This window comes from Lytechinus pictus, chromosome 2 (assembly GCF_037042905.1).
Source record: "Lytechinus pictus isolate F3 Inbred chromosome 2, Lp3.0, whole genome shotgun sequence".
Taxonomy (NCBI): domain Eukaryota; kingdom Metazoa; phylum Echinodermata; class Echinoidea; order Temnopleuroida; family Toxopneustidae; genus Lytechinus; species Lytechinus pictus.
In genome coordinates, this window is record NC_087246.1 from 66,017,820 (window position 1) to 66,033,388 (window position 15,569).

At 36.1% G+C, this 15,569-nt stretch overlaps 1 protein-coding gene across 4 annotated transcripts; it reads right to left on the reverse strand.

The window, feature by feature from the left end:
* Nucleotides 1–2,489: 2,489 nt before the first annotated feature.
* LOC135153187 (proton-coupled folate transporter-like) lies at nt 2,490–15,506 on the reverse strand. 4 transcript variants are annotated; one of them, XM_064095441.1, is made up of 6 exons: nt 15,412–15,506; nt 9,698–10,638; nt 8,638–8,772; nt 6,286–6,369; nt 5,426–5,585; nt 2,490–4,480 (listed from the first exon to the last, which is right to left on the reverse strand). In XM_064095441.1, exons 1-6 carry the CDS (start codon nt 15,417–15,419, stop codon nt 4,312–4,314), a joined length of 1,497 nt encoding a protein of 498 aa, XP_063951511.1. In that variant the 5' UTR covers nt 15,420–15,506; the 3' UTR covers nt 2,490–4,311. The 4 variants fall into 4 exon arrangements, with proteins under 4 accessions (XP_063951511.1, XP_063951510.1, XP_063951512.1 ...); XM_064095440.1 differs by lacking the exon at nt 15,412–15,506 and adding an exon at nt 15,164–15,192; XM_064095442.1 differs by lacking the exon at nt 15,412–15,506 and adding an exon at nt 10,814–11,003.
* Between the last annotated feature and the right edge of the window lie 63 nt (nt 15,507–15,569).

Genomic DNA, 15,569 nt, shown 5'->3' on the forward strand with positions numbered 1-15,569 from the left:
CCATTGTAAAGCTTAGAATCTCCTCTTTCATCTAAAATTACTTAGATTATTTCTCATTCACGCATGAGTGAGCAAAAACAATTTGAAGAGGGGGTACCAAAATGTCATTTGGCGGGCTGTATCTGGGTTTCAAAACGAAAACCACATTTTTTAAAAGTTCAATATCTCCTCTTTAATTTGATACCTCAATTACAGAAAATGGTCAAGAAATAACAAAGTTCTGGTTATTTGAAATAAGGCTTGAATTTCAATAATTTCATAAAATGAAGAGGTTTTACAGGCTAGCGTTCAAACTCACTCGACCGTTTTGTTGACGATCAGCCATGCATTAAGTCTTTTGTTAACCGTGCGATAGCTTCTGTGGGAAACCGTTGAAAACACGTTTATTTGATGAAATTATGGAAATACAAGCATTGTTTCGAGGGAGCATAACTTTTTTTACTTCTGGACCATTTTTTTGTGATTAAGGTATCAAATAAAAGAGCAGATATTGAACTTTTTAGGCATGTGATTTTCTTTTTGAAATTCAGATACCCCCCGCAAATGAGTTTTTGGTATCCTTTCTTCAAATTATTTTTGCTCACTCATGCGTGAATGAGGGGTAATCTAAGTAATATCAGATGAAAGAGGAGATTTTAAGCTTTACAATGGTAGGTCATTTGTCTATTGTATTTATGATTAAGTTATGATAAATCATCGCTAAATCTCGGTTTCGTTTTTTTTGGGACGCACTGTACATTTTTTTTTCTTTTTAGGTTTTACACTTTAAAAGACTTGTAATAAAGACTTTTGTAATAAAACGATTTGAATTTTGAAGCTAAACTAAAAAGCGTACAAACATCTTATTATTTTGTATCTACGAATTTTGAATATAAATCTATGAACTTCTGAATACAGTATAGGCTTGTCTTTCTGATGATGTACTCACAATAATTAAATAATGATTTGTGAATTTTTATATCGAGCTAAGGAAGAACGAGTTGTTCATTTCACCGACTTGGCAATCATAAAACGAATTATAGGTTTAAAAAATGAGATGATGTATACGATTCTCATAATCTACTGCGAACATAAAACCCCCAATAATTGAGGGCATTTGACAGTGAGGACAGGAGGATGTTTTAGTGAGTATCGGTTTGTGTTTGTAAGGGGTGTATCCATTTGGGTGGTGGCGTGGGTGAAAACAGTTGGTGTGGGTGTGGTCGCGGTTTTGAATGTGTGAGGTTCCTTAGGCTAAAATCGATCCAAAATAATGATAATAATAATAATATAGGTACATTTACCCAGGGAAGCCCCTTCAGATCTGAAAACTGTTCTCCCAGCGGACCCTGCTATTATTATTACCCCGGCTTTTGCTGGGCTGCAAATGATGCTGTCTGTGGCCGTGTGGTCTATGGCTTCACACTACACACGTGGAAGTTAGGGGTTTAATTCAATTCTGTCCTTGGGGCATGCATTATAGGCCTATATAATCATATATATTGATTGAACTGATATATATTTAGGAAATTCAGATTTTTAAAAAGTGGTTTTGAGTGAGCATTCCAATCAGAGATGGAACACATTTAACAATCTTTGCAATTTCAACAATCCAGGGAGCCTGGTGGGATATGTTGGCCCAGAAAATGTTACAGTAAATTAGATGAGGCGAAATCATCGAGTTGTGTAGTAAAATAAAAATATATTGTGGCAAGAAAATGGCGCAGTTTGCTGATGACACCAATAGTCCTTGATATTCTAGTTGATATGACTCGTATATGTTTAACCTACACGAAGATGATTTCATCTTCGTTTAACCTACACGAAAAAAAATTTCATCTTTAAAAGCAAATGAAACTGGGGCCTATTGCATAAAAGTTACCATTATGCTAACTTTGCCATCCAATGTTAACTTGCATGGAATTCTTGATTTTGATTGGCCGTTGATCAGCGTTACCATGGCAGTTACCATTGGGTAGCAAAATTACCATCAGAGTAACTTTTTTGCGACGGGGCCCTGGACTTCAATGTGTTACGATGTGCTACATTCAACGACATTCGAACTTAAAGCTTATAATTTATTAATTTTACTCCAATTTTCGGCCCGGGTACTCCTTTAATACTCAAGTACACGAAATATACCAAGAATGTAAATTTAGTATGATTCGATATAACGTGCATACTGGTTAAATTAACACAAACAAAATAATTCAATTATTGTTGCTTTGCACTATACCGTTAAAGTAGGGGCATTTAGTCCTGCATCTCTCTATATGCATGTATTGTTTTATGTTCTTAAGGACAATTTGTTAAAAATCATTTAAACCAGGAACATTATACACATAAAAATAGTTATCAAGTCATTTATATAAATTCCTCTTTACGGATCATCCGTGCTATATACCTCAGAATAACTTTGTGTAAGAAAATAATTTTATTATAATAATGATGAATAAAAAAACTTTTTGAATAATCGGCGAAATTCCAAGATGTTCATTTAAACCTTGTAATACTTTCCAAACTTTTTTTTATTTTGATGTTATTCTCAAGAAAATTGTAAGCTCGGATTTATGCGAAAATTACATTTGATTGTATCCACGATGAACCTCTTCTCCTTCAACTTCACCTGTATTTTTAATGATTATTTGCAACAAAAAAATGAATATCTATCCCGTTATCTACCTTATTTTGTAATAAACGCTGATATTGTTTTCCGTAAGAAAGGGTAAGAAGCTACAGAGAACATTTTATACTGCAAAAAGGGCCCAAACTAGATTCTTGCCCCCCCCCCCCATCCCACTTCCCCCTGCTCGCTTTCCCATTTTATCTAACTAACGACCTAAACAGTGCGTCCCAGAAAAAGGAAACCAAGATTCCCAGGTCTTTTTTTCTTCAAAGACAAATACATTATGATATTTCTTTTACATTGTCATATAATTCAATTATTCCTCTTTGTTTGAATACCTAACGTGAGATGAACACTTCACGCATTTAATGAGCAAGACGAGTTTGAAATTTAATGTCAAAACCAGGTTGCGCAGAAAAAACGGGACAAGATTGGCTCGTGATACGACGGCCGTGCTTATTTGACGATTGGCTCATTAGCATTTCTTTGTATTCTTTGTTAAGCTTCTCTCACTGATCTCAGAAATGAGAGTCAATTCAGATTCACACGCGAAATTTCTGCGCAAATCTTTTCTGATATGCCTCAATATTTATTGTTTGTAATCTGCCACGCGTGAACGAATTGCTTAGCTGTTGGTTTCAATTCGATTCTTTTCGAGATGAGATTCTACTCTTATCTTGACATGAGTATAGTAAAAATCATATTTAATAAGTTTGAAATCTATCTCTGAAAACGGATTTCCTTTTTTGTGGGACGCACTAATAATACTGGCTCAAAGTCGATTCTAATAAAATTTGGTATTACGCCAAGTTCTTGAAGCAATAATTGGAGTCAAAAGTGACACATTGTCTTGTAAAGACATTTTTGTCCAGTCATATCAATTTCCGTATGAAACAAAAAGATCCGGCCATTCTATTTTTACTGATATGTAAATTGGGTGAATTATATGTAAATTATATAAAATATGATTTTGTCTGAAAGCCAGATTGAAAAAATATATTCAACACTAAATTTATTATTTATTCGATCATCCCATATGGCTGCTCCAAAGGGCGGCACTACATGTCCTCTAAGATTTTTCAAGTATGGAAAAAGCGAAGAGAAAAAGAAGCGGGGGAATCTAACAAAGAAGAAAGAAGTGTAAAAGAGAGAGCACCCCTCCTATTAACATGATTAAAGTACCCAGGTGTCATGCATTACGCCTCTACTCCCCGATCCTATTTGACTATTGCTCACCATGTTCACTGAGGCAGATATTCAAGCGAATTATGGTTCTAACGATAATCAATATATCAGCCCATCGTACGAAGCAATATGATATTTATAACTAAATATCTAATTAGACTAACATTGCACTTGGATTTACATGATGGTACTCAGAACTATACTCTATAAATTCTTTAGATTGTTGTGAGGAACTAATTCAAATAAGAATGAAAATTTTGATGTATTAGATTGAGAACTCGATCTTATTCTCAAGCTATTTAGATTGTTATTTAACACAATCTAATAATTGATTTTCAATATGAATATAGAGACGAAAACCAATAATCATGATTAGAGATGGAAAATCGGCAAGAATGCTAATAAATGTAAACTTAATTAATGATAATGCAAAACAACTTTGTGAGGCAATCTAGATTCAGCCTTAGTAGGTGATCCCTTCTGATATTCCAAGAATGAGTATAATACTTTATTCTTGACTGTCAGTTTTCGTCTTTCATAGCTCCTTTAATTTCTTTTTCATCTCCGCTGGATACGAAATTAAGATTTTGGTTTGGAGATCGAGCTTTTTGATCGTCATCATCCTCATGATCGTCGACATTTGACGATTTTTCACCACTTCTTATCCTCCTGTCGTTGTATTGCAGCAACCTAAAAATGACAAAACAACAAATAAGAAATGAGACATCTTCAAAAATGGTACCAGAGCCTGGTTTTTATGCATTTTACCGGCTGTACATTGAACCCCTAAAATTTCTTTCCGTGGTACCTCAATTTATCAATGAAAAAACAGACATTCTTTACATTCACTTTTAAACATCACCTGGAAATCTTAAGAAAAACGCGTTGCAGAGCAATATCACTTAATAAAATATTATTTAGCTCAAGTCATGACTCAGTTAAGCCTTAGTAATTTTCCAGCATATATGAAGATAGTATTGTTATCATCATTAATATTGCTATTATATTGATGTTTCATTTACATTTAATATATCCAATGTGATTTTGTAAAATACATTTAGAAAACATATTTATTCAGATTTGCACTTATGGTTAAGATAGGTCTTAAGAACGATGGTGATTTCCATACTTGATTACCAGTAGTATGTGATATTTTTTAAAGCGTTTTTAGCAGAGACTGACTGATGATTGACTTTGACATTGTCAGGGCCCGTTTAAAAACCTTAATCATGGTTTTGGTAAGTCCTAACAGTCCTCGGCAAATCGTATTATTTTTTGGTGATGTAACCATGGGAGCTGTCATTAATAAGTTTTTTGGAAAAAGCAACTTAAGGTTGAACTTCGATTTTTCATCGTGGGCAGGATTGAATTAAATCGTCCCAATGAAAAGGATAACATGAATCCTTCAAAATATTGGACCTATAGGAAGAACAGAGACATGGTATCAACATGATCAAAGGCTCTGAATAGAGTGATCCATCCGTATCTTTTTAAGTGTTTATATATTTATTTTTTTATATTTTACAATGTATTTCGTTGTGATTTTTAAGAAGTAAATAAAACCAAACCAAACCCAATCCCTGCATATACCGAAGATAATTTTTTAATTGTCAATATGTCCATAAACATACTTACCCGTTCAGAAATATAGGAATCAGTAGAATAACTGCGGTCACGTATAAAGTGATTTGGGGAAAGCCCGTCTTGATGGTGTAAGCGAAGAGTCCATTAATAACAAAAGGCGAACAGACACTCGAGAGACTCAAAAAAAGGGAAAGCAGGGCAAAATACATTCCTAGAAAATATAAGAAGAGTGAATATTAAACCTGGCCATGCATCTACAATTAATTTTGTATGGAAATTCCGAATTGAAAACAAAAATGCTCAAACACCATATTTGATCGTCCAATTCAGGTTCACTTGTCCCCCGCAAAGCATTGAATTGCTACTCCATTTAATGATGTATTTTTCTTTTGAAATATTCTTCGAGTAGTAAAGAAAAAAGCCAAATGATTAAGAGGGACATAATGCTGTATTAAATATTTAAGAGCTCTAATCTTCTTATTTTGAGTGACAAATCTTTGTTAATCGTACATTGGAAGATAAATTTGAGCCTTTCGATATGTTTTGCTTGTTATGCCATTTATTCTGGCTATACATGTGTTTATCATTCTACCCATATGACATGTTAAACAAATTTGATTACGTTTTAGAATTGATTTCCCCCTCTTGAATAAAAAAATCTTTGAAAGTGAAAAAGAAAGAATCTGTTATGAGATATGGTTAGTTATATAACAAGCATGCTACTGCATTGACGTTTGCTCGTTTTTAATACAGGAAATCACACTTGAACTTGCTTCCTTCTGTCAACGTATAGCAACATTTATTTTGTCACTAAAAGCCATTACTATACTCAATTATTATGATTTTCCAACAGAGTATCATTTTGAAAAAAAGTAACAAAGCAAATATTACGAACTAAATAGTTGTATTACCATGCTCTTTCTTTCTAACCGTCTTAGATATGAGACCTTTACAGACAGGTGAAGCTGTTGTCCTGAACAAGCTCACAGCGGTAGCTGAAAAAACAAGTATTAGACAATTAGAGTAACATGTAGGTTTCCTAAGTAATGTCATTACGGTGAATAACACATGATAGTCATATACCCCCTAAACATGTGATTTTAACAATATTAATAGTTTTCTTCGCCTTCTCCCTGATTGTTTTATTTAGATTATGGTATTTCTGATCTACGAGTATTTGGTCTAATTCTCAGATCGTCTAACAGTTAGGCTAACCCCAATTGCCGTTGGTCTACTCTGCACTTGGTCTATTAACAACCTGGTTTATTTTCATTTGGTCTAATGCCCAGTTGGTCTAATTGCCGCTCCGTCTACTACTATTTGCAAATGAAACTTTGGTCCATAAACAGTTCATCCAACCATATAGACTAAGTGGTGTGATGAAATGGGTATAGCCTAACGGGAAATTCGACAGAATTAGCAAATGGACTAAATGGCAATTAGACCACATGTTTATAGACAAACGAGTTGTAGACGAAGTAGGATTAGCATAATGAGTTTTCGCAAACTCTACGCAGACGCTTTCTACAACGCACCAATTCCTTTGCAAATGCAAGTCAAATCAAAATGTACAACTGATAGGTTTTTGTCGACAGTTGGTGGATCTGGACAGCAGATCGTCCGAAAATTCGGAGCTGACGAAAAATTGCAAATATGTCGTTTGTCCAGAGTCCAAGACGACACTGCTGTTTTGATTCATCGATTTCCGACAAAGACTGTTTTGTCATTGAAGGGCTTTTGACAATAGATTATCTGCGTTATAGAAACCATTTGCGAAGTAATTGCGAAAATGGGATGAGATAAATTGGAAAGAAGATAAATTGGTGTAGACCGATTGGCAAGGCACATTCCACTTCACCCCTTATTTCAGTCACCCGCACCGTCCAGTGTATGGTGCCCAACTTCACCCCAAATTCGCATATAATGAACATTTGCATTAAAATATTCCATAAAAAAAACTTTGCTCTAAAAATAATTTGTTTTATTTGGAATATACCTTATCAGATGGACAAGTCAAAAGAATTATGTCCAAATATGTTTAAATATTCTCGTCAAGATAAGTAGTCGAAAGTGATCACGCTCCCTGACTTTAAAGTTTTAACGCCCTCAAAGATGGAACGCTGTATCGGAGAACCATGCACCGCATGATAATGTCTTTAGAAAAAACTATAGATTGGATAAACTTTCGCAGAAGCAATGTCTGGACCTAGTCTGCAGGCACAGACCCTGATTGGAACTTTGATCAACAAGTGTGCCTCCACGCAAAGACTAGCACATGAAAACCTTGCTGTGCGAGAGAGCCTTCAGTACACAAGGCATGAGTATAGGCTGCACATTCAGACCCTTAACTCGAGTGAAGGGTTTGCCCAGCAGACTAGTCTGGACCCGTGATATATAGCTTAGGGATTAATCGTGGGCTGATTTTACGATCATACACAATAAACAAGGCACAATACACATTGTACGATTGATCATAATCCATGTAAGCGATAACCAATGTAATTAATCGCAGAAGTCAGCCTCACGTTTAAAGGACAAGTCCACCCCAACCAAAAGTGGATTTGAATAAAAAGAGAAAAATCCAACAAGCACAACACTGAAAATTTCATCAAAATCGGATGGAAAATAATACCCCCATCTCACTAGGAAGGCGATCGTGGCGACCATGGCGATCTGTGTAAATCCCGCAAATCGTAGCAGAATCTTCCTCGAATTCTATTTTTAGCCTGCGAGACGATTGCACTGCAACTTCTATGCGACCGACCTGCGCTGAAGGCGATGGTAATACGCTGAAAGTACGACGATGCCACTTTCTTGCGACGATTCGAGGCAGATGTGATGCGCTGTTTCTGCGATCAAAGCGATCGTACAACGAGGCTCATACGCTAATTAGGACCTCGGTACGGTGGTGCTACGAATTAAGCGATTATGTTACGTTCATGGTGGGCTCTTGAAACGATTTCAAGCAATCGGCATACTAACCGCGGCACATGACACATTTTTCAGTCGATTGCCAACCTCCGACCAACATGGATGTTCAGAATTTGGTTGGACTTATACATCTTGGCATTCTAAAAGAACATCAGTTAAAAGTTGAATGCGAGGACAGGAGAAGGAGGAGGCCAAAAAGATACAGGGTCCGATCCTGGCTGTCACCTAAGTAATGCTTGTCTGATTTTTCTCTATTGATTCAAATCAACATTTTTCTGAGGTGGACTTGACCTTTAATAAGCTTTAAGTTACGAAGACCAGGTCCAACCTACCACTGACTGCCAGGTGAAGCGTTGTGGGTGCCAATGCAGACGTCAATATTTGAGCGATAAGAGATATCAACGAAAAATGAACGAGCCAGTACTCGGAAAGGCATCGAAGTAGTGGCCTCACTGTAACCGTTGCAACTATGAGAATAATTTTTATAAAAGCAAACAGCAGTAAATAGGGGTTAATCAAATATTAAGGATGAAAGCTGATACCCAAATCTGTACCGAAACGAAATGGTTTAAGTTTACTCCTGTCAGTTAACCTGCTTCATCTAATATAATAATAATAATAATAATGATAATAATAATAATGATAATAATAATAATATTAATAATCATAATAATAATATTAATAATAATAATAATAATAATAATAATGATAAAGATAATAATAATAATAATGATAATAGTAATATCAACATGTTTATATAGCGCATAATAACTGCCAAATGCTTCCCTATGTGCGCTGTTTGAAGGAGACAGAAAAGGCAAAGAAAAGAGAGAAATTTGCTGGCAATCGTGGCACTAACTCATTTAAAATTCTTTTTGAATAAGTATGTTTTCAATACTAGCAGGATACTGGTTGGAAGAACTAATCGGTTTCCCTTTTGCGACAATCGCTACTTTGGCAAGTTTGCACATTGAGCCATTGGGCTAAACCCTTATAGAGTCTCAAATGTCACCTCGGCCCAATCCCATTCTTCACATGCATCATGTGTATTTCTAAACCGAAACACTTATAATCGAAATCATTTCCCTGTACCTTCGGGAAAATTTGGACAGGCACTATGATGGTCAGGGCCACTTAGCATGGACTCAAATTGACATACCCTTAATCCCGTGCCCATTTCACTTCTAAATCATAACCCTTTAGAAAACTCAAAACTCAATCAAAATGACTCCAGCACTCTATCAGGCTTTTTGAACAAGTCAAATATACCAGGACAATTACCATCAGACTCTATCATAAACTAATCTCCAAAGTTTCTCTGGGTAAATCATAGGCCTGCATGGGATGATTGCCCTGAATGACTGGTGGCTATCATGAGTCAAGCGTGCTTACCTACTGCTGGGAAAAGGGAAACGGCAGCATAATAGTACCCTACGACATCAGGTGTCCAGCAGAATGGTCTTCCAAGGCCGTAGATGACTATTACATCGTAAACACTCTCTACGACGAACATTATGAAGCAAATAATGGTCATCAGACACCACACATTGCGTCTCCCTTTCGATGCCTTCATTCCGAACACCCCTCTGAGGTTCTTAAAACTTTTGTGGAGAACTTTCTTGAAATTGAAATACTCACGATGCGATATCGTCTCCAAAAGAATCCCTGGACATATCGTATAAAAGAGGTTTATGACTGATAATGCTACCGGTATGGCAAAACACACTGAGAAGTTATCAAGGTACCTTACAAGAATACCTGCGAAGGCCTGACCGCTACCCCATCCTACATAAGTTGCAAGTGATTGTAAAACCAGTCTCTGTGTGCGCGATTTACCGCTCGTGGAGTCTGCGATGTAGGCAGTACTTACAGTGATTGCTGCAGATGTGTCACCACTGATTCCTAACGTTATGGCAGCAAGCAAGGTTACAGAAAGTGGTAGGTCTATTAAAGAAACGAGCAAATAGATGAGAGACGCAATGAGATGGCCAATTGCTGAAAGTATGAGAATGGGTTTCCGACCGATGAAGTCCGAAGAAGCCACCAGAACTGAAGCAGTGAGAATTGGTAAGAAGGTTGAGATGCTTGATAACCACATAATCCACAGGGCAGTCTCGGAGTTTATCTGGACTTCCAAAGGATCTGTCACGTTCTGGAGCGAACAATTGCCTCTTTGTTGAGGAAGCAAGTTGTACCCATAGTCACTGGCCAGAGTTTCTTGGATATAGAGAGTCCGCAGTGTTACCAACATCCCCTGGATCGCTAGGAGAAGAAAGTTGATAGGTTCAGTCGCTATGCATCTGGCCTTGCTGATATCCTCTGCAGCATCCATTCTGAAATCAAGATAAAAACCAAAAAGTAAACACAAATTTGATCGTACAGAATATATACAGATCTGTAAATTGATATGCTCCAAACATGACTTGTGATTGTTTGTTGTTATATGGCGATATAAATAAATTATAAAAAAAACATCCGAACTTCGAACCCAATATTCCCGTTACTCACACATCTTTGTAAGCAAGTCCTTCACCTTTCTAAACAGGCAGTGTCACTCGATCTGACAACACGCTGAACAGATATTCCAATTTAGCTTTATGACAAGGTACTATCGGGTTTAATTATTATTATAAGGTCATGAAGGTACAAGGTACGTAGCACTTGGCAACGGTACGGATATGTTGAAGGAAAAGGTGGTTAGATGGCTGGACATAGGTGACCAGACACCCCGCCAGACACTTACCAGGTCGTGTTTCCCTTTATACTAACCAATCCGATTTCCTTTTTGCAGCTGGTGGGTATCATAAAGCTGTTCGTAAGATACGAATGACTTTACTGCGTTTGTTTACGAACAGCTTTATGAAACACCCACCTGATGTGATGGAAAAGATCCGAGTATATCCCATTTAGATAATGTGAGATCTCTGCACAAATGTTAAATTGTGGAGTTCTAGAAGCTGTAATTAGACGTACATGCCTCAAGTTTGTAAGTTTAAATACATCATACACTGCATTAGCCTTTTTTTCTTCTCATCATGAAGAAAGTCGGTCTGAATCTCCGAGTCGCCATGTTGGATCAAGTGGGACCATGTGGGACAAGGGAGGTGATGAAGGGGCAGTAAATGTGTGCAAAGCAGTAAACTCATCTGATTGTGATTACGTCAGGGTGCGTTTCAGGGCACTAATTGTCCTTACTTGGTGCCTGTCCTTGATAATGTTTTCCCTGATGTACCATGGTATGGGCAAACAATATTTATATTACCCAAAACTTATGATTTTGTTGACTCCGCGCTGTCGAAATTTTGGTTACAGCAATACAGCTCGTTATTCTGAATGTTCCTTAATTTTAAGATTTTTTATTCCATTTCTAAGGTTGATTAATTAAAAAAAAACACGAAATAATGTTTGTTGTTACGAATATCCGTCACTTATATTTCATGTTTAGACCATCAAATCTTTTGAATAACGAACTTCATTTCATTTTTGGACTATGACCATGATGTCGAACCTTCGGAATGACGAACCCTGTATACTCTTTTGATTAACAAACACTCGTAATTGCGACTTTTCGGAATATATCTACTAAATTTTTGAAATAACAAACCATTTTTTTTCATATTCGGACTAACGTATTGCATTCTTGATATGGAATTTGCTTATAACAAACCTGAATATTCAAAACTTTAGGGGGCACGCCCCCCCCCCCCCAACGGCTGGCCCAAAATAAACGGGGAACAGGGAAAAAAAAGGTGGAGAAAGGAAGAAAAACGTAAAGGGAAAGAAGAAATTATTGTACATTATAATATGTTTTATTATATTATATATATATTTATTTATTTATTTATCTACTTATTCGTTTCTGCATGTCATGACAATGTACATAGAGTGACCATCACAAAATTGATTACATTAAATTTTACATAATAATAATGTATAATTATGATCATTTACATATTTGATTATACCAAGGTTGCAGACATGCAGTGGTATGACAATATAAGCAGATGCTTGGGCTGTTGTCACACCTTTGGATATATGAAATACATACATGAATATAAAAGAATACTAAAAATTAAAAACTAACGATTACACACAGAAAAAAAATTAACAAATAAACAAATTATATGTGCCACAACTATTATTTACATAAGAAATTTTTTTATAACTTGCTCAGGGCCTATGTGTTCATCGTTCCTGGTGCTCGCATTGTATGTTTAACAAGATATATAACCCTGTTGTACTAAAACATCCCGTTTTCAAGTCAATATACACCAAATATAGTCCCTCGCGTTATTATTGTGTTAAAAAAAAACTGTAAAAAAAAATCGCTTTAGATCTTTTTTAAGGACTGATTTTAGGAATTCATGAACAGCAGATATATCTCACCAATCCACTAATGATTAGTGGATTGGTGAGATTGGTGAGATATATCTGCTGTTCATGAATTCCTAAAATCAGTCCTTAAAAATGATGTCCCTTTTTCTGACATTATTTGGTTAGTGAAATACGTATGGTCTGAGTGAATTCCTAGAAACAAGCCTTAGAATGCCCCTTTTCAGGTCTGAATTTCCTAAATTTTAAGCTTCACGCTCGTTATATTTGATTAGTGAGATGCGTATGATAATCATGATTACAATTACCACGAAAAGTGCTTCATGATGTGTTTAGATGTAATTATAACAAAATCAGCAATCGCTTGTTTGTTTAGCAAGACAGGTACGTATCATGATTACAAAAATTTGCTTATGTCCCTTTTAGGTCTGAATATGAAAAATTTTCAGCTCGCGCTTCGCGCTCGCATTATTTGATCAGTGAGATACATTTCCGTTATAATGGCGCAGACCTTAAAATGCCTCTATTAGGTCAGTATACCTGGCAATTGAGCGCGCCACGCGTGCCCTCTAAGTGACTAAAAAAAATTATGGTGCCCCCCACGCCCCCATGCCGTTAGCGTGGGGGGGGGGGGTACGCCACTAGCCACCGTAATACACCCCAGTCATTACAGATCTGAAATACATTACTTCCTTGACTTCTTAATAATTACATTTCCAAAATCTTTCTTAATCTGATCAAATGGCTAATTTGTACTTTGCGACGTTTTAATCTGATATAATAAATTTCATCTATTCCTTAATGTTACAAACCAGAAAGACGATATTCAATTATGTGCGTTAATTTGCAGCACATGAGATCCCTGGGTAACCTCGCCATATCTTCCAGCCCTACAAAATACCCAGACGACACTCAATGCTCCTAACACTGTATACAGTGGCGTAATGTGCAAGAAATTTTGAGGGGCAAGACATGGAGTATGGGGTAGCATTTCGAAAAAAAACTGAGAAGAGTGAAGAGGGTTTAGGATATAGGTACAGTTCTCCTAATATTTATAGAAAAAGTTGTGTTCTTGCTCGCCATAGTAGAATGGGATCCAGCCGCTCAGGTTAATTGCACAAATCCTGTGATAAGAAATATTTACACTATATAACAATTTCAAATAGGGTAGAAAAAGGGATAGATGTCACAAAATGTCTCGCGAAGTAATGAGCTCACTAAATACTGCAGAGAATATAAACTTCGAAGGAGTGGAAGTGACGGTAAGAAGTATAAGAATTGGAAAATGTAGAGAAATAGGTATAAATTGATCCTCCACAAGATTTGAGTCGATCCTCACTAGCAGCTGGATGAGATGGTCAGCATGAGTGGTCAGGACGAAGGCAGAGAGTAGAGTGATGATGTGGTAGAGAAAACAAGTTGTTTTTACCAACATCAGAAAAGGTGAGACAAAGAAATAAGCGCCAAAAAGGGGGGCAAAACAAAGTTGAAAAGAACAAAGAAGAGAGAAGCAGACTGTGAGAAAAGCAAACATGCAAGCATCTCTGTAGTGATGTTGTATACCTGCAAGTTCATTGCAATAAACAAGGGACAATGAAAGGATGTTTGCTCCAAGTCTAGGAACAAAAGAAAGGTTGTTTCTAAATATAAGAATGTGTTTGCCAAGTAGATTTGGGCAGGTAATGAGTTGCGTTGTTCTGTGCAAGTACCGTATAGTAGTACATTGCACATGGCAGAAGCAAGTTAGAATGTAGACATGAAATTGAAAATAAAAGAAAGAATTTATATACATGTTCAGAATATTGAAATATAAATGAAAATATATACAAGGAAAGAATATATAGATGTAGATATAGTCAAGTCACTACAAGGGTAAGCAAAAATTTTGGTTCTTTAATGCAAAAAAAATATTTTCTCGATAGATTTTGACCTAATTATTCAGAACTTATCATTTTCCCTTTCTCCCCTTTCTCTTGCTCTTGGATATTTGAGGGGGTCCATGGCCCCAAGCCCCTCCCCCATCTGTACTCCGAAACCCCACTATACATGATGTGAAGCTCTCAGAAGGAGCTACAATCATAACATTTAGATAAAATATAAATATTTTAAGTTTTCTCCTAACAAGAGGTCTCGAAGATCGATAGGGGTCTTTGTTTAGAGGCTATATTTAAGAGGTGATGCAAAAATGCGTTTAATATATCGTGAATATAATTATTCAAAATCGGTAGAACAAAGGTTTACAATCTGTTTATTGACGAGTATTGCGTTACAGGCGTATGCTGCCACAAGCCACTACTTTTTGTGATGACATGAATAATGTATTCATGTTCATTATTTGATTTTTACTCTAATCAAGTGACTTTTATGACATAGAAGAAAATGAATGTTTAGTTGAATTGAATAAAATTGGCAAGAAGTTTTCTTGTTTTTCACTATTCGTGTAGAGTTAATATAGAATGGAGCTATAACACTGTATAATGATAACGAAGCATTCATATCATGCGAAATTATAATAATTAAACTTACTCGTTCATGAGATTCGTCACTTGAAATATAATCTATAATTAGAGTTAATATAGAATGGAGCTATAACACTGTATAATGATAACGAAGCATTCATATCATGCGAAATTATAATAATTCAACTTACTCGTTCATGAGATTCGTCACTTGAAATATAATCTATAATTAGAGTTAATATAGAATGGAGCTATAACACTGTATAATGATAACGAAGCATTCATATCATGCGAAATTATAATAATTCAACTTACTCGTTCATGAGATTCGTCACTTGAAATTATAGATGGGTATTTCTTATCCTCAACCCTGACAGTCCTGTGCCAAGTCTTCGTTCTGTCTGCTAAAGACTCGCCGCATGTTTGATGCTGATGAAAATACGCGCGCAGAACCCAATCCTAATCCCAGACAC

Bases quoted from the DNA above. Each gene is read 5' to 3' on its own strand.
- LOC135153187 (XM_064095441.1), bottom strand. The intron at 5,586-6,285 runs GTAATACAACTA...TATATTTTCTAG, and splicing joins GGTTAGAAAGAAAGAGCATG to GAATGTATTTTGCCCTGCTT. The intron at 4,481-5,425 runs GTAAGTATGTTT...TGTCATTTTTAG, and splicing joins ATTCCTATATTTCTGAACGG to GTTGCTGCAATACAACGACA.